The sequence below is a fragment of the Ochotona princeps genome, chromosome 22, assembly GCF_030435755.1.
Source record: "Ochotona princeps isolate mOchPri1 chromosome 22, mOchPri1.hap1, whole genome shotgun sequence".
Lineage (NCBI taxonomy): Eukaryota > Metazoa > Chordata > Mammalia > Lagomorpha > Ochotonidae > Ochotona > Ochotona princeps.
The window spans coordinates 36,210,564-36,233,502 of NC_080853.1; the positions used below are offsets into that span (position 1 = coordinate 36,210,564).

Sequence of the window (22,939 nt, forward strand, 5' to 3'; positions counted from 1 at the left end):
CTAGACCGAGGAATATTGTGGAGTTTCATTTGGCCCAGGGCCTGGACATTCCCCCACTGCCCCCGGCCGGGTACCCATCTTCTTCTTGAAGGTCACGAATGGACACATCTCGCGAGACTGAAAAGGGGACGTTTGTGCTCATGACTAGTTCCTCTCCAGGATGAATCACGTGGGCTTTAGAAGCCAGTGAAGCCGAGTCTACCCATCAGGGTAAAACTCTACAAGGACAGCAACCATGAATTAGAAACCAGAAGGGCCAAATGGACCCGATCAATCCTGTTGTGGATATTAGTACTTGAGGGACCTTAGGGGAAAACAAAACAAAACAAAACAAGTCCTTTAAGGGTTATTGGCTAAAGAGGGGACAGCTTGCACAGTTTGGACAAAATAGAAGTACTCTCACCAATAAATATGTCTCAAAATGACAAACGAAAGCCTTCCCCAGTGGGCAGCTTGGAATCCCAGCAGGAAGTGATGGACACAGCAGGCATAGAGTGTAAACAGTGGGGGCCCTTGGCGGGGACAGCCAGGAGGGCCAGGGGGGAGGGTGTGCAGGGAGAGTGTGGGGAGCTGCAGATTGTCCTGTGGGCAACACGCCAGACCAGACTGGTGTGATGGCCCGGCCATCTGCTGCCCCAGAACCCTGGGTGCTGGCTTCCCTCCTGTCTGCACTCAGGAGAAGTTATGTACCCCAACAACCCACCCAGGAGGGGACCGGGTCCAACTGCCTCTTCCCTACGGGAGGTCCTGGGGACAGGCAGCCCCTTCTCCTGAACATCCAGGGATCAAGGCGTGGCAGAAGACAGGGCGCCACCCGCCCGCTAACCTGTCTGATCCCGCCTGCCTCGGGGGGTGAGGAGCAGGGAATGGGCAGGGGTGGGCGCGGCCTTTTAAATGTCAGTCTCTTGGAGGTCGCTGCAGTCCGCCAACTCGTAGGCCTGGCAGGTGGTGCCCTCGGCCACGTGCTGGGCCACACTCAGGGACACCGCCTCCACTTCCGAACGCAGCGCGCTCGGGGCATCCGCGCGCTGTGCGCCCCCAGCTCGAATCCTGTGCGACAGGCTCGTGACCTTGGCCCGCAGCTGCGTGGTGGGCTTCCTCAGGGGCCCGGGCAGCCGCCACTCGCGGAAGGCCGAGGGCGCCTTGCGACGCCCGGCAGCGGTCGCAGCCGGCCCCTCGGGCGCAATAGGGCAGCCGGGGCCGGTGAGGGCCAGCGGGACCCCGGGCAGCGCGGCGCCAGGGCTGGGGGCGCCGTCGGGGTGCGGGCCTGCCCCGGTGCTCGAGGCCCGCCAGTGGTGGCCGTAGACGCGCCAGATGGGGCGACGGCGGCGGTGGCGACACTGGCAGCGCAGCAACCGGAGGAAGGCGCGCTTGAACTCGCGACTGGAGCACGGGTAGATGAGTGGGTTCACACAGCTGTTGAAGTAGCCCAGCCAGAAGATGACCTTGAAGACGCCCTCCGACGGCTTCAGCTGCGGGAACAGGGAGCCTGCGGGGTAGGGGGACACAGACCCGGGCTTGTGAGCAGCGTGATGGAGGGGAGCCTGGGGTGGAGATGGGGACGACCCTCCCCACTCCCAGGAGCCCCCCTAGAGTTCAGCAGGCCCTTTGATGGGGAGGAAGGACCAGCTTCAAGTTAACACGTGGGATGCAGCAATTTACACAAGACGGCTCTCAGTTGCCCTTTTTTTGGCAGCCGTGTGTGAGTCAGGCTAGCCTCAGCCCCAGCCCCAGCCCCAGTTAGGTGCAGCAGATACTCCGCAATGTTCTCTACACGCCCCGCCGTGCGGGCTCTTGTTTTTCATGTCTTCACATAGAAGCATGCTTAGTACTACCTCACTGGTTCCACGTAAAAATATTTTGACAGCTTTTTCAATGAAATCGCATTTGCACGGTTTTGTTTTGTGCCTTTGAGAAGCCTGACTCTAAGCGTCTGCTGCTTGGGACGCTGCCAGACGCTGCGTCTTCTGAGTCCCCCCCCCCCTCCCCCCAGGTCATGTCTCCATCTCCTCGTTAGTGCTCACCCTGGCAGGCAGCAGGTGGCAGCCCAAGTCCTTGGGCTGGAGTCCCAGGGTCCTGACCAGAGCCTAGCCCAGCCCTGGCTGGCTGCTGTAGACATGTAACCAGCTTGTGGAAGATTGCTTGTCTCTTTCTGCCTCCACTTTTTTTTTTTTTTAAGATTCAATTGTTTTTATTGGAAAGGCAGATTTACAAACAGAAGGAGAGACAAAGATCTGTCCACTGGTTCACTCCCCAAGTGGCCACAACAGACCGAGCTGAGCTGATCAGGAACCAGGAGCTGCTTCCGGGTCTCCCACGTGGGTGCAGGGTCCCAAGGCTTTGGGCCGTCCTCGACTGCTTTCCCAGGCCACAAGCAGGGAGCTGGATAGGAATTGGAACAGCTAGGATACGATCCGGTGCCTAAATGGGATCCCAGGTGTATGCAAAGCAAGAATTTAGCTACTATGCTATCATGTTGCCTTCCTCTGCTTTTTTTTTTTTTAAATAAATAAAAGTAAATAGGCTTTTTTTAAAGTACAGAAAAAAGAGTAAAAGAATACTTGGAGAAGGGATTCATAGATTTCACTAGGTATCTAAATTGTCCTTAGGTATCTCAGTGTCTCAAGTCCAGACACTGAGAAAGTCCTAATGGATGGACCAAACACCAATTGCCAGGTCCCGATGTGGGCAGCAAAGACTCGAGGACGGGAGTATCACCTGCTACCTCCCAGGGTCTGCATGAGCAGGAACCTGGAACTGGGAGAAGAGGCAGAGTTCAAGTCCAGACACTGAGAAAGTCCTAACGGATGGACCAAACACCAACTGCCAGCATTGAACATTGACCAAAGTTTGCCCTGTGCCAGGCACCGTGCCGAGCTCTCTAATGTAGGAGGCATTAAATAAACATGGCCCTCACTTCCTGCATGGGAATAAAATACATCATTGGAACATAGTTAGGTGATGGTGGCACTTGGTTTGGGGTAGTGGGGGGACTCAGGCATCTCAAAGATTGGACAAGAGTCAGGAAGATGAGAAAGTTCTAGACAAAATGGACAGGTGGGCAAGAAGTGGCCAGGTGTGGGGTCTGCAGCAATCCTATGGGGTAAACTCAGAAAACTTGGTGGTCTGGTAAGCTCAGCTTTTCTTCCGTGGGCACTTAAAGCAGGGAAGATATGGGTCCTAGAAAAGTGGTGCCCAGGTTGGAGTGTCGGGCAGTGGGGCTGCCACTGGACCTGGATGGGGAGAGCTTCTGGGAGAGTCTTCAGGGAGCAGCAGGCAGGTGGGGGTCCACACTGGGCCAGGGAGACTGTCCTCTTACCAACCCCCCCCCCCCGACATGCCCCAAGGGAGGTCACACCACCAGGAAGACACAACCCAAAAGGCACACACCACCTCCTCGTCCTTGACAGTGATGGATGGAGGGTAACAGGGGGCAGGTGCCTGGCGACCTAGCAGACCAGCAGTGGGGCCTGGGCAGGCCAGACATCTTTTCCCTCTCTCACCTTTCTCCCAGAGAAAAGAGAAAGCAGCTCCCCAAGTGAGGGGGCAGAGGCCCTGGCCCCAAGCCCAGCCCCTGGGGACTCTTGCATGTCACTCCCATCCACCCCATAGACACACTGCTGAGAGGTGTTGGGGAGGAAGTGGCGGGTCAGGTACATCACCCAGCACAGGTTCCCGGCCCTGCTCATAGAGCCCTGAGTGGGCCACCCAAGTCCCCTCTGCCTCCCCTGGAGCAGGGACAGCCCCATCTTCCTGGAACAGACTTCATGCTGATGAACCGATTCCGGCCCTGCTTCCGTAGCCTTCCAGAGGGGAGTCCCCAGCCCTAGGAAGGCACCCGGTTCTCAGGTCTGGACAGTGGCTGAGCCTTGTGTATGGGGGTGAGGGGGTGCTGGAAGGTGCCGGGCAGTCTGTGGAATGTGTGTGTGTGGGGTTTCCAGGGTTGATCCACTCAGCCCCCAGGAGGGGGTTCAGAAACAGCAGCCTTCCACGGAGCAAAATGAGTCTGAACTGAAAATAGCCCTATGACTCAGGCTACGATCCTTGTATATTTAGCCCCAGATGACAAATACGTGGACTGTGCTTTCCAGGCGCGAGGCTGGAGCTGGCTGGAGGACAGCGTCAGGAGCCTTGGGGGGGCGCACGGTCTGGGGTCCTGCCGTGAACACAGAGTCTGTCAGGCCATTGAAGCAGAAGTCTGCTGGGAGCTGGAGATGCCGGCACACGCCAAGGAGTTGGAGCTCAAACCCAGTCGGCATGGCTACGGTTCCCCTCCTGTGTGCTGGGGAGGTTCTACTTTCCTCTGGGCTCTCCCAGAAGCAGACTCAGAGGCAAGGGCTCAAGCACAAGTTGGTAATTTGGGGGTGGGGGTCAGTGAGGTACCTGGAGTGGAAGGGGTGAAAGAGACTGGGAAGGTGAATTGGCCCCATGAATCACCACTGGGACTTCCTCGCACTGCAGAGCTTGGGGCAATAGGCACGATTTTCAGAGGGGAGCCGTATTAATGCATCCTTTCCCACCACACTGGCCCTTTTCCACCACACTAGCCCTGGCTCCAGCGTCTCGCACACGATCATCCGGAGTATGCTCTCTGTCCCTGGTGATGCCAGCTCCATCGCCTCAGCATGCTACACCGCTAAGTGCCCCCACACTGTGCTTGGCACACAGCAGGTGCTCTATGACCCCTCCTTTCTTCACAGTCCCCACTGGATCCACTATGGGTTCCTAAGTCCCACTCCCCTCCCAATGCCCACTCTTGCACCACCTCCTGGTGCAGGTGACCTTCAGGTCTCTCAGGCAGTGTCCCTCTGAGTGGGCCCCTGCACTCCCCATAGCCTGCTCTCCACATGGTTGTTAGGGTGGGGGATCCTTTTGAACCATACATTGGAACCTTTCATTTCTTCCTTGAAAACTTCTGTGCTGCCCACTGCAACTTCCTGCCCTCCCCTGCTCAGCACCTTGACCTTTGCTCAGCACCTTGACCTCTGCACCTTGACCCTCAATGTGCTTCTTTCTGCACCTAGGACACTCCACTTGTCATCAGCAGGTGGCTTGGAGTGGGTTGGTGGAGGCGGTGGCTACAAGGAGGTGGGTTGGTGGAGGCGGTGGCTACAAGGAGGTGGGTTGGTGGAGGCGGTGGCATACACATGGTTCTGCCGCCTCTCTCTGCTCCATGCCTTGTTTACAGCTGGCTTGGCTGTACCTGTCGGCTTCCCTGGCTCCCTCCGTTGGGGTGCCCGTGTCAGGGGTCTAGCCTGATGCTCAGGCCCTTCCCTATGTTATTCAGCAAGGCAGCTCGGCGGTGGGCCAGCGTTGTCCACATGTTGTAGGGTAAGCCCTGACTTGGCTTGCATGCCGCCTGGGTCATCTCCATCCTGGAGAAGAGGAAGGGTCAGGCCCAGGAGGAGACACTGGCCAAGGCCATAGAGGCTATGGCTGTCTCTGGGAAAACTGGCCATGCCGTGCCAGGGACAGACAGCCCTGAAGCTTGAGAGGGCAGGCTGTGTGACCATAGCATCTCCAGAAAGGAACTTGTTCTTGGCAGTCGGTCAGAATTCACAGCCAGGCTCACTCATCTTGTGTAGCCAACCATGGAATGGCAGGCTGCACCCCGCAATCCCTTCCCTGCCTCTCCTCCACTGGGACTGTTCTATTCACACTCAGCAATGGAGGACTTAACACTTCCTCTTCCTTCTGATACCCTGGTTCCCCACTTCCACCCCGACTCCCTTCCTCTTTCCTGGTTCTTTCAGCTGCCCTTACAGTGGCTTTGACCTTGGCGGCAAATATCTCCAACAAAGGCAGTGGCCTCAGCTCCCCCAGCCGACCTCTTTGCTGTGGTGTGAGGGGTCAGACTGAACCTGAGATCTGGAGTCCCTCTTGGGGAGGGGGCCATCTCTGTGAGAACCCTTGGCAGAGGGAAGTGCATGTACAAAGGGCCTGAGGCAGCACAGCCAGCCAGGAAGTCAGGATGGCTGGGACAGAGAAGGGGCAGGAGATGGTGGCCAGAGATAGAATCATGGAAGGCCATGAGGAAGAGGTGCCCTGGAAAGGGTTCAGATCTCAGGACGCTCCTGAGGACATGGCGGGGTAAGGTGGAGGCCGGCAGGGGCTCGGCCAGGACCAGGACCAGAGAGGACACCCTTCCATGCTCTCATGACTGCGTAGGACCCCTGGACTCCCCGGGGCAGACAGAGAGCTAGCGGCCTGGCCCTGGCCCCCTCTGTAGCTGCAGGGGTGGGGGCGGGTGCATGGACCCGTGGAGGTTCCCGCAGCAGGGATGAGGCCCCTCACCTGTCTCACACCTGCACCAGCCCGATTTCCTCCAACGCTTGCTTCCCTCCTCTTTCCCCACCTTCTCTCCCTCTCCTCCTTTCTTCCTTTTTGCTGCTGCTTTCAGTCCTTCCTGCTCTGGTGTGGACATGACACAGGCCAAACTCTGAGGCCCTGGAGCTCAGGTTTAAGGGGACCCTGAGTGAAACACCTGGGACCACGCGACATGTAAACTCTTGGGTCTGGTTGGGGACAGCTCTGTGCTGGGGAAGGGAGAGTCCAAGGTAGACCTCTCCCCCGCCTGCTGCCATCAACCCCAATAGTGGCTCCCAGGGACCAGCACCCAGCTGTGCTGGGCCAGTATCCACAGAGCAACATGTGACCAGGATGGAGATCTCAGATGTCCTCCTAGAGGGATCTGCAGGCTGGGCGGTCCATCCTTGGCAATGCTTAGCTTGGCCAGCTTCTGGTGTATTTAGGGGGGCAGTGTGGCTGAGCTGGGGGTGTGCACAGCGGCTGGGGGTTGTGTAGGGGGCTGTGTGGCTGACTTGGGTGGTGTGCACAGCGGCTGCAGGGTTGCGTAGGGGGCAGTGTGGCTGACTTGGGTGGTGTGCACAGTGGCTGGGGTGTGTAGGTGGCAGTGTGGTTGAGTTGGGGGTGTGCACAGTGCCTGGGGAATTGCTGAGATGTCAAGCTTTGAACAGGGCTGGTGATTGACCCTTAACCCAGACTCTGACTTGTCCTCTGACCTGGGTAAGAAGTACCAAAGGACCCTGGAGCCAAAGTGCTTGGCTTCCAATCCCAGACTGGTCTTTTGCGAACTGGAGTATGTCCTTTGAGGCCTTCTGCCTCAGTACCCTCATCTGTAAAATGGGCCAGCTGACAGCAGCTTCCCCATAGGCTCAAGACTGGAGCAGTGCCCGGCTCCTAGGATGTTTGTGTTGCTGATGGGTTAATTGAGGTGAACAATGGGAGATGTTAGAGAGGCTGAGCCACTGACCAGGGAGTGGGGAATGGGCAGGCGGCGGCTAATGCCCAGTTCCTGGTGCGGGCTCTGCTAAGGCAGCAAGAGGACATGTAGGTCTGAGCATGTCGCCTCAGCGACACCTGGGGCTCTGCACCGGGAGCGAGTTAAATATCTTGAGGTGGGAGGTGATCTTGTCCCTAGGTAGGGATAAAGGGATCCTGGTGCTTCTCCCAAGGGCAGAGAGAGCTGGGGACAGACTCAGTCAGAGGAGAGGCTGTGAGGCAAGCAGAGCAGGGTCACGTGAGAGCTGGGCATAGGCCGCATGGGGGCAGGGGTGGGGTGGGGAGCGGGAGAGTCCAGCAGCCTCAGGAAGTCAGAAGAGGAGGACAGGGGATTCTCTCCAGCAGCTCCGAAGGAACGGAGTCGATTCCCCGGCAACCAGCCCTGCCAAGACTCTGGCTGTAGAACTCATGATGGCGATTTAAGCCAACACGTTGGTGCTGGCTGGCCAGAGCAGCAATAGAGAAGCAGACAGGGACCCAGTGGCTGGGCCAGGAGCTCGGGACACCTGTTGGGAAGCACAGAGCCAGGAGGGAGAGGCGTGGTCGTAGGAGCCCCCGCAGAAGGAGGAATAGGAGCGGAAGGGGACAGAAGTGTGTTAGGAATCATGAGAGGCAAGGGATTGAGGGGGCGGATCCAGAGGCTGAGCATCTGGGACGTTCGGGTCCCAGGCTAACGTCCCTTAGCTAGGGCAGGCAGGACAAGCGTGGAGGGCGCTACGCTGAGCAGCGCAGATGCCCACCGGAAGCTGGAGAAGGGAACTGATCAAGGTTAATGCCAGGATATCCTCTAAGATAGGTTAATGGGTAAGGTCTTGTCTTGCAAGTGAGGAAGGAGTCCACAGAGAAAAGTAGGAGCATGGAGGCAACGGGGGCTGCCTGATTCCCAAGACAGCTCTGGACACATCGGATCAGCGGCTCAGTGTCCGTGCTCAGCTGAGAGCTCAGCCTGGGGGCTCCAAATCACCATCTCCATGGTGAAGAGCAGCAGGCTGCAGCCAGCCCCAGGTCCAGGGTGAGGGGCAAGCCGACCATAGGTCATCTCATCAGACCCGAGAGTGAGGACGTGTTCAGGACACGTGGGCTTGTGTCTGAGGTCTCAGGATATCCAACAGCCCAGCCAAGGGCAGGGGAAGCCATTGCGTGCTAGCTGGCAAGTCTCCAGACACCGCAATATTCTCATGGTGCTAAAAAGGCCTCGTGGCCACGGCAGGCCTGGTTGCCGGGGAACCGACTCTGATCCTGATACGAGCATCTCTCTGTCTTCCCTGTGCTAACCCTAGTCCAGCCAAACAGCCACCAGGGAATCCTTGTTAGGACTTGCATGAATAAAGGCTGAAGAAATGACCATTTGTATATCACTGCTTAAGCTTCAGAGGCATGGCAGGTCCAGGCCATGGCCAGTGGCTGCTACCATCAGGTGAAGGGCTGATGGGTCCCTGAAGACCCTCCTGCTCAGTCCCGACTTCTGGTCCAGACCATCAAAGCAGCTTACAGGAAGGAGGGCAGACAGGGCATTTCAGATGGCACTGGAGGGATGTCAACCCCAGACCGAGGCACAGCCACAGGACAAATGCTCTGAACTTTGCAGCAAGTGGACTGAAAGGAAAAATGAGAGAGAGGCTCAGCAAGGAGAGCAACCAACCATGGACTCCACGCAATACGGGTGCCATCCTTGGATCCTGACGCAAACTCAGGAAGCACTGGCAACATGTGAACAGTGAGTCGACAGTCGATGACATCATGTTGAGGCGTTATAATAGATGGTGTCTTTAAAAACAATCTCGTTTCCTGATGAAGTGTGCATATGGGATCTTCTTCCATGTAATCCACACTGTGTCACGGATCAATGGGGGCTCACTGTATGGCTCTCTCTATTTCTGCGTGTGTAGACTTAAACGTGATGAAAGTGGAAAGAACCTTCATGTAGTGCTTACTCATATAATCAGTAAATGTTAGCTGTTATGTGTAAACATTTTTAAGGTCGCACAAACAGTCAAAATCACAGGATCAGAGTGGAATGGGGGTTGCCATGGCTGAGGAGGGGGTGGGCATGGCCGGGGAGCACTCAGCACAAGGGAAGGATATAGAGACCCACTACACAACACTGCACCTTTGGGTGACAGTGCATGCACACTCGACATTGTCCTGAGCACATGAAACATCACACCCTTGCACTGCAGTGAAATCGGACAAACATACAGCGACAAACCACTGCAGCCCTGCGTGACAGGACACAAGGAGGCCATGGCACACATCTAGCTGAGCAGCTACCATATGCTAGGGACCAGAAGGTAGAGAGGGAGACACAAGGCCAGCCCTTCTGCCAGCTGTGCCCCAGGGTCACTGCAGTACTGAGGAGTTGCCATGTGGCACCGTCACTGCACAGGGGAGCTGCCACGTGGCACCGTCACTGCACCAAGGAGTTGCCACGTGGCACCGTCACTGCTGCCATGTGGCACCATAGCTGCTTTCCTGCAGGGGCTCTGAGCTTGTGAAGATGGCTTCTTTGCCTTGTCGTCAGCTCTGTGACTCACCCAGTGAAGCCACTGTGCCTGGTACCCTCTCTCCAACCAGCTCCCCACCCCCTGAATCAGGTCACCCAGTGAAGCCGCTCTGCACCCGGCGCCCTCTCTAACCAGCCACCCTGTTGAGTCAGTTTGACGCATGTGCAATCTGGAGCACACAGCCTCATGATTCTGCTCTGTGCACTCCGATGCAAGCCCTGTCCACCGTGCGGAACATTCCTGAACCCCAGCAGGTCTCCCACGTGCAGGTAATGACATCCTGACTGCCGCTGCCCACGATTAGCTTTGCCTTTTGTGAACTTCCTATGACAGAAGTCCAGGGTCCGTCTGCTTTAACTTTGGGCCAGGCTTCCTCTGACCAGTGTAGTGTGGTCATCTGCGCTGCAGTGTGCCCGGGTAGGATGTGCATTGTTCTGGTCTGCGGCAGTCTGCTGTGCTGCATGAATACTTTGGTTATCCAGTCTCCTGCTGAGAAGGCCTGGCCTCATCTCCAGAGGGAGCACAGCTTCAACAAAGCCACTCGTTCGTGCCTACAGTTACCCAGCCTTCCTGTCTCATGTTGAATCTCTGAGTGGCCCCAGTGACCACGTATGACAGAAGTGTCTGCACTACAGTTGAGTTGCACGTGAGACACTGAACTCAGTCCAGCGTGGGCGCGACGCCAGGCAGGCCATGTGATGTGGCAGAGGATGGCAGCGTGGGAGAGGGGCCTCGTGAGGCTCACAGGCATGTGACAGGGATCTGGGACAGCTCTGGGTGGCTTCCACACCTTGGGGTGCCTTTGGCAGGGGCCTCCGGGACTGCTTCGTGTGATGGCGCTAAGAGGCTTGCAGTGCCCAGTGACTTGCCCAAGAAGACAGAGCAGAAAGTGCAGCTTGCAGGTGCGGGAGTGATGAAGGGTTAGGGAAGACTGGGTGCGTGTGAGTTTGTGTGTATGTGTGTGTGTGTGTGTGAGGCCTACCTCTGGGCATGGCTGGGGGCATGTTCCAGGCAGGCTAAAACCAAGTGAAGCCAGGAGTGATTGCTAAAGATACTCAGAGAGACTCAGTCTCTGGGGGCACCTAAAAGAAAGAAGCTGGGGCAGGCTAGTCCCTGCCCCCCACCCCCACCTGCAGGAAAGGGGCCTGCCTGGATAGCCCTGATATCTGGGTCCAGGCCACTCATGCTGTCCCGGGGCAGCAGCCCTGAGCAGGCATGTTGCCAGCCAGTCTCCTCTTTCCAGGGCTGCAGTCCTACCCATGCCCCGTGTCTCTGGTCCTCCAGGGAAGGCAGGATCTAACTGTGGCACCTTGCCAATCCTCTGGACACAGAGCTAGAGGCCTCCTGCAGGGTGGGACCACTGACCCAACCTCCTGTGGTTTCCCCTAACATCCAACACTGTAGCACTTGATGGGAGGAGACCTGGGTGTGTCAGGGGCAGGGCTGCCACGAGCTCCTGGATTTGTGCCCACATGGTCTGTCACCCGACGTGGGCCCACTGGGGCCTGAAAGTGGAGTGCTACTAGTGATCACACTGCTCAACAGGCAGGGCTGGCCCAGATGTGCCGGGGGCGTGGTCACCATGCATGCAACAGAGGGCTCAGCTTGGCCAAGCAGGTGGGCATACGGGATGCTTTTCTTGGCCACTTACAGCTCCATTTGCTACAGGAATCGCAGGGTCAGATACATAATGTCAGAGGCTCCTGCTCGGAGATCCCTCTGCCTTAGGGAACACACAGGAAGAGGGGGACACTGGGCATATGCACAGTCACCTGCAGCCCTCCATGGCTCCCCAACATTTCTGAGCTCCAGGCTGTCTCAGTCAGTGGCCCCAATGGCCTCTGACTCCTGTCAGTGGTGCTGTCCCCTGGGACTGGTGCTGTCCCCTGTCCCAAGGTGCTGTCCCAATGTCTGTCTGGAACTGGGGCCTGCTCCTAAAGCTCTTAGTATCCCCTGGATGACTGGGACTGTTCCCCCAGTGCTGCCTCTGCCATGGTTGGTGCCACTGTTCCACAGGATTTGTGTGTATATCAAGGTAGACATGGAGGTAAGGCAGCCCAGGTCTGTCAGCTACCATCCGTAGGGGTGGCCCTACTGGGTGCCCTCACTTCCAAAGCCTCTGGGTTTTTGGGTACACACTGCTCTTCCTCCATCTCCCGTGTCTAGCGTTGGTCACACCTACGTGGGGCCACTGGCGCCGGCATGGGGGAGGAACCACTTGAGCGGCTGTTTCCTGTCCCACACGCCCCAGGCTGCCTCTTGCTCCTACTGGTTCTCCTGATGCAGGTGCTCTGCCCCAGCCCCTCTCCTCTCTCTCTCTCCTGGGAGACTGAATCTCACATTCTTGCATTTGTCCTATACTTGACCTCCACGCCTCTGCTCCCCTCATCCCATGTGCAGGGCACCTCCCTGCCGAGAACGGCCAGTGTCTTGCAGGTCAAGTCCCCTTGTGACTCAGGACACTCCTGTTTCTTCCAAGGTCCCTCCCTGCTGTGGCGGCCCAGTGCCCCTGCCCTCCCACACAGCCTCCAGGCTGGCCCTGCTTGACCCCTGTCTATTGGTCATTATTACCAAGTTCCATGTCGTTGAGTGACTCCAAGGTCCCTGGGCTGCTTGTGGAGTGCAGTGAGAATGCCTGGGGTGTGGGCTGGGGTTGTGGTGTTAGGGCTGGGCAGCACAGCAGACAACTGGACGGACCCATGGCCTACTTATGGGGTAAGCAGCAAGGCATGAGAGTATGTGGTGTATGCCAGCAGGGGGCAGAGACTGTAGAAATTTAGAAATGACTTTTTGGAAGAGAAGGACTTGGGATCCAGACCTTCTGCAGTATTGACTGTGCCCGTGGGAACTTAGAGAAGCAGCAACGTTCAGCAGGAGCCTGGATCCACGCACAGAGGAATTGTCTCACGTGCCCTCCTGCTAACGTGGCCAGCCTCTCTCCTGCTCAATGCCGGGACGCCGGTGGCAGGATAAGTTGCTTGGCATGATGCCATGGAGACATCTTTTTAGAGAGACATGAGACAATGCTGAGTGTTGTTACGGACACACATGCTTATGGCGAGAGCAAAAACCCGCACGGGAGAGTGAAGGGCCCGATTCACCTCCGGGAGCCAGGGCAGAGAGGGGGTGGAAGCACCGAGTTGCTGCTGTATTTTGTTTCTTTGAAGGAAGGGAGAGGGGAGGAAGGGATGGGAGAAAACAACAGTAAAATGAAAGCATTCGTGGGTGAGCACAGGCCCATGGATGCATGTAAGGTATTCTGCAACTAAAATTGAAAAAGAAGTTGGAAGTAGAAAGGGCAGCGGACGGCAGACACAGAGGCATGCATTCTGTACACAGCCGGAACATTCCCTCCGTGGGGCCAGGGGCCAGGAAGTGAGGCAGGGCTAGAAGCAGAGGGCAGCAGAGCAGGGCACACAGCAGGAGCTGTTGGTGGTGGGCAATACTGCCATGGTGGGACTCCAAACAGGGGCACCAGCTCTCTCCTGCCTGCCTCATGCCCCCACCCCAAGGGTTGTCCCATGGGCTGCTCACTGCCTGTCCCTGGCCTGGCCCTGCAGCAGCAGCAGCAGCAGCATTTGGCTGGACAATTTTCAAGCAGGTGATTTATTTGTTCTTTATCCTGTGCTGAGCAGCTACAAGCAAAGTGCCAGCTGCCACGACACTCGTAACTCGTCACGTGCCACAGGTCCATGCACACCTCGTGGCTGCCCGCATTCCTACAGCAGACCCATAACTCTGCCATCACCACCACTCCTGCCTCACAGAGGAGCAACAGAGGTGCAGAGAGCAGGAGGGAAGCAGAGCTGCAAATGAGACCGTGGCCGCCTGGTGCCAGAGCCTGTGGTTCCCACCACAGCTTCTTACAGACCAGCACCAGGCTGGGTGCCGTGGGACCCTCACAGAGATGCCAGGTCAAGGTTGCACTCACACATCAAACCCACAACCCAGGCAGCTGGTAGCTGCAACTCGCCATCTAGCACTTCTAGGGAGAAGCACACAGTTCAGACTGATGGGTCCAGGTGGGTGTCTCCCTAGAGGGGGGCATCGATGAGGTCGAAAAGGTCCCTGGAGGGGGTTGGGAGGGCAAGGCAGGGCAGGTAGAACAGTATGCACAGGCTTGGAAACAGAGCTGGGCAAGGAACCTACAGAGGGCCAGAGCAGGTGCACTCAGGGGGGAAGGGCCAGGGTACAGAAGAGAGCTTGTCCACTGCTGGTGGGGCTGCAGGCTGGTACAGCCTCTATGGAAATCAGTATGGAGAATATTCAAACAACTCAAATTCAACATACCGTATGATCCAGCAATAGCACTCCTAGGAATATATCCAGAACACTTGTTCTATGAGAAACCAACATGCACTCCTATGTTCATAGCAGCACAATCAGTAGTTGCAAAAACATGGAAACAACCAAAATGCCCATCAACCAAGGATTGGATAAGAAAGCTATGGTTCATCTACTCCATGGAATACTACTCAGCTATTAAAAAAAACAAAATGCAGTTCTTTGTGGCCAAATGGGCCAAACTGGAAACCATAATGCTAAGGGAAATGAGCCAATCACAAAAGGTTAAATACCACATGTTTGCCTTAATTTAAGATGATATGATGTTATGTATAACATGTTATGTTTTGAATGTTATATGTTGTGTATAAACTAAAATTGAAGTATAGGTGAGGTGGTCACAGAAGGTGGCTGGGAACTCGCATTTACTTTTAAAATATTGGTTACTCATTACTATGTCAATTAATTCCATAATGATGTAAATTTTTGCTGATGGTATGTTGGCGCTTTCAATTGACTGGGATGATACTCTGCTGGCTCTGTCATCAGACCAGAGAGGGTATACCTAAGAAGCCGTTGAACTTGACGGGACAATAAGATGCTGGACTCTATGTTTGGTATACGCTTGCAATGGGGAAATCTCAACTGAACTTGAGCTGTGGTTATGCAACAAGGTGGAGGAATCCACCATGGTGGGAGGGTTTGGGGAGGGGTGGGGAGAACCCAAGTATCTATGTAACTGTGTCACATAATACGATGTAATTACTGAAGTTAAATAATAAATAATTAAAAAAAAAAAAAAAAAAAAAAAAAGAAGAGAGCTTGTCTGGCATTGCCCTGGCTTGTGCCATGGTCTTTATTGCTGCGGGCCTGGATGCTAACACACTTGAGGGCCGCGGTCTCACAGGTCTTGGTTATACAGAGTGTTCCCTGGGCAGTGGAGAAGCAGGGGGAGGTTGCACGCATTTGATACCGTGGCTGCTGGTTTGGGGGTGGGAGGGCTTCAGGGTAGCAGGAGCAAGGCTGTGGTGAGTTCCCCATCTCTGTGGTGCAGCCTGGGAGCAGTCAGGCCTGGCACGAGGCAGGGAAGGCTGGCTAAGGACGCAGCCATTGGGTGAAGTGACTCAAGGCACATTCTGTTCTTTCCCTCTGCATGCTGAGCCAGCCTGCGACCCCTGACCCAGGACTTGTCAGAGGGTCTGCTGGAGGTGGGAGGAGAGTTCCCCAAACAGCTGCGCCCTCCCAGGAGTTCAAAAGAACTAGGGACATTCCCTGGAGGAGCCAGCAATGCAGATCATGGAAGAAATGATGATGCGGGAAAGTAGCTTTCTGTGGGACCACTCGGCCTGTTCTTTCCCCCTCATCCCACCTTGCCTCAACCCCTCCAAGATGGCTCACAGACTCCCCACCCCACCTCTGCAGAGGAGCTCAGCTTCAGAGCCTAACAAGTGCTGGGAGAAAGCTGGGGCTCCTGGCGCCTGCAAATGGACACACAGGCCTGGGCTGGAAGTCCACACACTCCATTCCCTACCTCCAGACTGCTGACCACCCCGCAGGCCAGCTGTCTGTACCAATGTCTGGGACCCTCCTGTACTGAGAGGTGACAGGAATGTAAAACCAGTCCAGGGTTGAAACAGCAAGGAGGAAGTGCAGGGAGACACAGTGAGACCCCTCTTCCCCTTTCGGCCAGCACCAGGCTCTCCCTCATTCTTCCACAAAGTGAGAGCTCAGGGAAGGTGCCAAGCAGTCCTGCCAAGACCAGGTGGCACAGTGAGGGGTGGGGGGAGGAGGGACACACCAGCCAGGCATGGCCAGGAGCTGGGGGAGGAAGCCGGGGGTCACTTACCGAGCGGCAGGACGAAGAAGAAGGGAAACCAGCAGAGAACGAAGACGCCCACGACAATGGCCAGGGTCTTGGCCGCCTTCTTCTCGCGGGAGAACTTCAGCAGGCGCACCGAGAGTGAGCTCCGGAACGTGTGACCCTTGGTGCCGCGCGTGCCCCCAGGTGCCCCGTCCGTGCTGGCGCTGGCACCGGCGGCCGCGCCCCGGCAGTGGATGCGCAGGACCACCTCGGAGGCCTTGCCGCGTTCGCGCTTGACGCCTGCTTCGAGGCTGCGCGTGGTGCTGCGCGCCACCACATACACGCGGCAGTACATGACCACGATGACGGCCATGGGCAGGTAGAAGGAGCACAGGGAAGAGAAGACGGCATAGCCTGCTTCCTCGGTGATGCCGCAGAAGCGCTCGTCTGGGGGCACGGGCTCCTTCCAGCCCAGCAGCGGCCCCATGGACACCACCAGGGCCACGGCCCAGAGCAACGCCAGGATGGCGGCTGCCTTGCGCTCTGTCATGATGGCTGGGTACTTGAGCGAGTGGCGCACGCCCACGTAGCGGTCCACGGAGATGGTACAGAGGCTGAGGATGGAGGCGGTGCAGCATAGCACGTCCACGGCGGCCCACACGTCACAGAAGGCCCGGCCAAAGGCCCAGAAGCCCAGGACCTCCATGGTGGCCGAGAAGGGCAGCACCGCAGCGCTTAGCAGCAGGTCGGCCACGGCCAGGTTCACGATGAAGTAGTTGGTGACGGTCTGCAGGTGGCGGTTGCAAGCCACTGAGAGGATGACGAGCAGGTTGCCCGCCACGGCAGTGAGGATGAAAGCTGCCAGGAAGACCCCCACGCCCACACTCTGCGCGCTCACCACTAGCCCCCCGACGGCCGCCGCCGTGCCGTTCACCTCACCACCCCCGCCGCCACCCGCGCCTCCCGGTTCTCCTGCTGAGCTCTGGTTCTCCTCGCCACCGCCCGCGCCCACCACGCCGCCGCCGCCGGCGCCTCCGCCTGCTGCCCCCGGCACGCTGCCCACTGCTGGGCTCTCAGAGGAGGCCGTGCTGCCCGCGCCGGCCCCGCTGCTGCCCGCGCTCGAGCCCCCGGCGCTGATGTCCGGCCGGGGTCCTTCGAAAGTGACGCTCAAGAGGTGGCGGAAAGTCATCTCAAGGCGCACCCGTCGGGGGCCCTGTTGGGGCGCAGGACGAGCGGATGGCAGGAAAGCGGGCACCAGGCATAGCAGCGGGACTGTGGGGCTGGTCCGGCTCGTGGGTCCCGTTCGGGTTCCCCCGCGTTCTTGCGACGCGGAGTGCGGCGGCGCGGGGTGGGAGGCGCCGGCGGCGGCGGCTGGGGTACCCCAGGCCCCGCAGAGGAGTCCGACCCAGGAGCCGGGCCGGGCGACGCGCGCCGCTCTCTGAGCGCGCCCAGGCGAGCGGGCAGAGCGGCGGCTCCGGGACCCGGCGGTGCGGGCGGCGGCCACTGCGGCGCTGGAGACTGGCGCTGGGGGCGGGCCGGAGGAGGGGCAGCAGCGCCGGCGGGGAAGGGGGTGTGGCGCCCAGAGACCAGGCGCTTCGCTCCAGGGGAGAAGGGCTTTTGCGCACGGGACCGGCTGGCGCTCCACGCACTAGCCGGGCTGCGGCGTTGGCGCGCGTTCCGACCGCACAGCTTGGCTTCGGTGCTGGAGCCCATGCTTGCCCTGTCCCCTTGCCCGCCCCTTAGCGCTGCCTTCCGGGACCTCGCTGGGCCCGCCTTTCTCCTGGGACCTCAGCAGCACTCCTCTTCCCAGCCCGTCCTCTCCCCCAGGCTCCAAGGGGGAAGTCGCTGGTGTCCTTGGGCATGCGGAGCTTAGAAGGCGCGATTCCAGCATCCTCAGGCTCCTGGCGGCCGCCAGAGAGCAGCACGCGCCTGAGTTGTGCACCCTGCCGACTGGACTGCGTCTGGCCGCCTCCTGGAACTGCCTGGCTGCACCTCCTTCCTTCACCCAGGCTGCTGGGCGGGGGGGGGGGGGGGGGGGGGGGGGCGACTCTCAGACATCTCTGCAACTTGCAGTGGCAGGGAGAGCTGGGGGGGGGGGGTGGTGGGTCACCAGCCTGGGTTGAGTGGGAAGCAGGGAAGCCACCAGCGAGACTGTTACGTCAAAACCCTGAACCCTGAGAACCACTCGGTGGTCTCCCGCAATTCGGTTGTGGGAATCAGTCTTCCGTGTCTGCCCAGCGTTAAGTGGTATAAGTGGCCTCATTCCAGGGCCAGAGGGTGTGAGTACTGGCGAGTGGGAAAGGCCGCTTGGCAGCCTGGCTAAGGGCGAGGGAGGACTGAGAGACAGTCTGGCTCCAAAGTTGGGCTCTGCCCCATGTTAGCTGCTTGACCCTTTCCCCCTCAATTCTTCATGTGTCAAGCGAGAGTGAGTAGGAGCAGCGTCCAGCAATGGCAGGAGGGTTAGAGGCGTTAGCATGTGTTGGGGCCCCCGAGCCATTCCTGGGTTTGTTGTCTGAGCGGGGCTTGGCAGGGTAGGATTAGAACAGGGAGGCAAAGGACAGAGGAGGGGTAAGGAGTTGGTCTGAAGCCCAGCTGTGCAGGTGGGGTGGGGAGGGCATGAGGACCCTCTCTGTGACCAGAGGGACCGGCAGAGAGAGACAGGATCATCCACTGAAGGCAACATCAAAATGTTTTCTTAGGGCAGGCACCATGCTGCCCTAATGGCAGCGTGAGGGGCACCTACAGGAAGGAGAGTGCCATGAGTCACGCCAAGGATGGGGCGCCTGCGTGGGCGGGTGTGGGGGAGGAGGCCCAGAACCTGGGGCCTCAGGGGTCTCCCAGCATCTATGACACAGAGGCAGGCCACCTAGAGAGGTGCTTTGGGGAAAAAGCAAAAAAAGTGGGTGGAATACCTGCCTCCTAGTGCAGGGAGCCCAAGGAAGAAAGGGCTCTGATGGAGCTGGGAGTTTCCCCCACAAGGTCCCCCTCTACCACTTGCATGTTTGGGCACTTACACTGTGAAGATTAGCAGGCAGCAAAATGCAAGCAAAGCCCTGGGAAGAGAGGGGACCAGGAGTTCCTCACTTGGGAGGGCTGGCAGGAAGTGGACTCGGTGTCCACACCTGGGGTGGGACAGGTGGGACCCTTGTGAAGTCCATCTGCTTCCAAGTGTTGTCTGTTTTCAAGGAAGACTGGGGACTGGAGGCACAGGTAACCCCCCAGGCCTGCGGTGGTACGCTAGGAACTGCAAGGCCAGCATCCCATGAAGATCTCTGTGTGGTTGCTTGAGGGAGCCAAGGGGAAGGCTGCCTGGAGGTGTCCTTGCTTGCAGAGTGGGGAGTAGGTGTGGTGTGGGGTGCCTGGAAGGAGATAGGGCAGCTTGAACCCTTGTTAGGCCTTGGCAGTCCTTGGGGAGAGGGGTTAGCACGAGGACCTTGGAGCTCGTATAGCTCAAGGAGAAGGGACATGGGAGGCCAGGGAGATGGCTTTCTGCCACAGCTGCTCAGATGCTTGGAGCTGGGAAAGGGGTGCCAGCACACGCTGCTGGCAAGCAGAGAGAGAGAGGGCAGCACCGAGCAGCCAGTGTGGAACTCAGCACTGCCCTCCCCAAGGCACCGTCCACTCTCAGATCCACCTCGGGCCCATCCCATCTCAGCTTAAGCTGTATGTAGCCGGACTCTGAGCTGTGTTGGTCCGTCCCTTGTCCTCCTGGCAGCTACCACTCTGGACCAGATCATTCCTCACTCTGTCTGCTCCCGGCCTGTGGCTCTCCCTTCATGGGACCGTTGTACTTGATGGCTTCCCCAGGCTCACGGTACACTTAGTCCCATGGGGCCGAACTGTTTCTTCTTTTTTTTTTTGTGGCTCTGAGGCTGGGCCACATGGCACCCTGGGATTTATTGGGGTTGCAAGTGAGTGACTGTTGTCAAAGGCTGTTACACGTAAGAGGACTTTTATGTGAGAGTTGTATTACAGAAATTCGTACATAGACCAGGCAGAGGGATGGTGTTCTCAGCTTGAATCTTCTCAAGCTGAATTCTGGGGTCTGGCAACCCAGCCTGTTGCTGCATGATGATCTGGCATCTGTCCGCTCCAGCCACCCTAAGGACTTAGTGAAGGAAGTAGATTTCAGGGATGACCTAAGTGCCCTTTGTGTCAGGAACCACCTCCCCCTTCTTACCATTTCTCACCATGACAGCCTGTGTGGGTGGGGCTGTCTTCCTCGGTAGCCATGTGATGGAGTTTTCGCAACCACTGTGTATGCTCTGTCAATACTTTCAGCTGAAGAACACAGCTGGGTTGATTGCTTTGGCTAAAATAAGTGCCACGAATGGCAGAAGAGGCATGGTCGGGGCCCGTCGTAGCCTCAATTGTGATAGGATGTGACCTCCTTCCCTCCCCAAACTGCCCACTCTACTGTGCCCATTGTAGACAATCCCCTGGGAGGCAGAGTGACTTCCAAGTGCCTGTCCTCAGAGCACTGGAGAAGTCAGACAGTTTTGATGAGAACTCCTGTTATGAAAAATTCTTTTCAAATTTGTTTTAATAGGGCAAGAGGACAGGGAGAGAGAAAATAAGATATTGCACCTGCTCATTCCTGTCCCAGACACTCACAACATCCGAGGCTGGGTCAGGCCAGTGCCAGGAGTCCAAAACTCAGTGTGGTAGGGATTCAAGTACTTGGGCCATCAAGTACTGTTGCCTGGTGGATTGGAGCTGGGCTTGAACTCAGGCACCCCAAAGTAAAACGTGGGCATCCCAAGCAACATCTTAGCTGTTGTGCCAAAGGCCCAGCTCAGGGTCAGTGCAAGCTTCTACATGGCACCTGAACATGGGTGTCAGGCTCTGCAGTTTTCACTGAGTAGTTTTACCAGATCGCTGAGCCTGGCTGCCCCCTTTTATAAAATAGGGCAAATGTATTGGCCTGCATCATGGAGTTAAAATAAGCGAGGTGTTTCTTCAAGCGATGTCTTCAGGGGAACCCAGTCTAAACAAGAACGTATTCGTGCAGAACCTCTTGTTGTGTCAGAGGCAAAACCTGGAGCTGACCCTCTGGGTCTCCCTCTTGGGCTGTTTCTGGACCCTGGAGTGCCCTCCCAGCAATGGGAGATCTGGGAATCTTGTGAGTGAGTAGCTGGACCACTGAGCCCTGGGGACCAGCCCTGGGGCCTTTGTGAGTCAGAAGTGTGGCTCTTGGTTGAGCTGGAAGACTAAGTCCACCTACCTCTTCCCTCTTAGGAGAGGCCCCTTCAGAGAGAGAATGAAGATAAAGGAATACTTGTTTCCTGACTGAGCAATTCATTTCTGGGTTGCTAAACTCAAGTCCCTGAAGAGGAGACTTGAGGGACCCCTGCAAGAGGCCAGGAAGGGATGAAGGAATTGATGCTTCGCATGAGAAGATGCCAAGGACGGGTCAGCTCTGTTGGAGTCAGGACACTGGGAGACAATGTCGGGGAGAAGGTGTTTGTAGTACATGCACCTGTTGTGGAGACCAGTGGTTCCTCTCTCCATCCCTTCCCACCCTGGGAATATTTCATCCACTCATTCGTTCAGCACAGAAAAGCCAAGCATCATGTGTGTTCTGGAATGCACTGTTGAATAAAGCCAAGTGCTTTCCATCCTGGGGCTCCTGTTCAAATGGCACAAAGCACCACCAAGAAGGGTGAGAACATTCCTGCTGCCAGGGGCAAACATTTTTGCTGGGTTTAGTACCTGATTCTTAGTGATTCTTTTCATTGAGATCTTCAAGGAAGGTATAAATCTTTTTTTAAAGCACGTTTTTGAGGACCCCTTCACCTCAAACAGCAGTGGGGAGCTGAGCCCCAAAGGTACAAATTCATGTGTGTTACTGAAACACTTGGCTGAAGCCGTCGTTGCTGGAGCATGCCTTATAGAGAGAGGGGTGCTCATCCTAAAGTCTGCCAACTTCACACCAATTGCTAGCCCTGTCTGACACTGAACCTTACCCTGGCTTGATCCCAGCTTTGGCTACACCCTTACCCATAACTGTAACTTGCCCCTAATCTATATGTGAATCTTCCTGATCTTCGTCATATCATGGTCAGCAAGGGCATTGGTTCTGAAGGTGAGGACCCAGTGCTACTCTGCCCCATCTTTCATGGGTTTGGTGCCCAGGGCTGCCACCCATTGGTGATCATAGATTAGCAGTCTAGGGGAAAAGATTGTGGCTTCTGCTGGAAGGCAGTATTGAGCAGTCCATCTTCCCAATCCCATCCCTATGTCAACGGAAGCAACTGGAGGCCACTTACGTTTGGACTGCTTATGTTACTATTTGCCCAAAAGTAATGGAGTTGGAAATCAGTGAGTATCTCTCCTGTTACAGAGGAAAGGGAGGGTGGCAGCAGAATGATGCTCCTGCTTGGGAGCTGGCAAGCTGCCCACCACTGCGGGGACCCTATTAGGCCTCTTTGCTTGGCAGTTGTGTTTGCTTCTGCTTTCTTTGGCTTCTTTTGATTTTTTTTCAAGAGAAGAAATAAGACAAGATGAGGATAAAGTTGGAAAAGCCCCTAGAGTGGAAACCACTCAGGTTGGGGAGTCATTGGGTCATCTCAAAGCTTAAAATGAGTTTCAGTGGCATAACCCCATATAACTTCCTTATTTGCTCAGTGTGGGTGAGCAGCTTTGCTGAGCTCATCTCCTCTGTGGTGTGATTCAAACACTGAGAGCCTTGGTCACCCCAAACCTTGCAGACTTCCTATGGATCGTTTGTACTGGAACCCAGGGAGCAAAGGGAGAGATTGGAGAGCTATGTGGATGTTGGGCAGCCCAGCACAACGTTGTGCCTGAGGCCCCTGGTGCCATGGCTTCCCCGAGAAGCAAGGGAGAAAAGTGGCTCAGCCAAGTGTCCAGGGCTAAGGTATGAGTTTGTCAAGTCAGGTGCAGGACAGCAGAAGTCCCCGCAATGCCTGATGGAGTCATGAGCAAGGAACAGATGGATCTGCATCTCTGGATGCTCTGCTGGGCCCAGTGGTCACTGCTGCAGTGGTCCATGTGGCTATTCCTTCCAGACTAGCCTTCACAAGAACAT

At 56.9% G+C, this 22,939-nt stretch overlaps 1 protein-coding gene across 1 annotated transcript; it reads right to left on the minus strand.

Moving 5' to 3' along the window:
- Nucleotides 1–854: 854 nt before the first annotated feature.
- On the minus strand, nt 855–17,285 carry ADRA1D (adrenoceptor alpha 1D). Its single transcript, XM_004593320.2, has 2 exons — nt 15,937–17,285; nt 855–1,489 (listed from the first exon to the last, which is right to left on the minus strand). The coding sequence occupies exons 1-2, from the start codon at nt 17,078–17,080 to the stop codon at nt 891–893; spliced, it is 1,743 nt and encodes a 580-aa protein (XP_004593377.2). The 5' UTR covers nt 17,081–17,285; the 3' UTR covers nt 855–890.
- Between the last annotated feature and the right edge of the window lie 5,654 nt (nt 17,286–22,939).

Coding starts and splice junctions, on each gene's coding strand:
- ADRA1D (XM_004593320.2), bottom strand. CDS start 17,080: ATGACTTTCCGCCACCTCTTGAGCGTCACTTTCGAAGGACCCCGGCCG. Junction 1,490..15,936: donor CTTCTTCGTCCTGCCGCTCG/GTAAGTGACCCC, acceptor CCTACCCCGCAG/GCTCCCTGTTCCCGCAGCTG.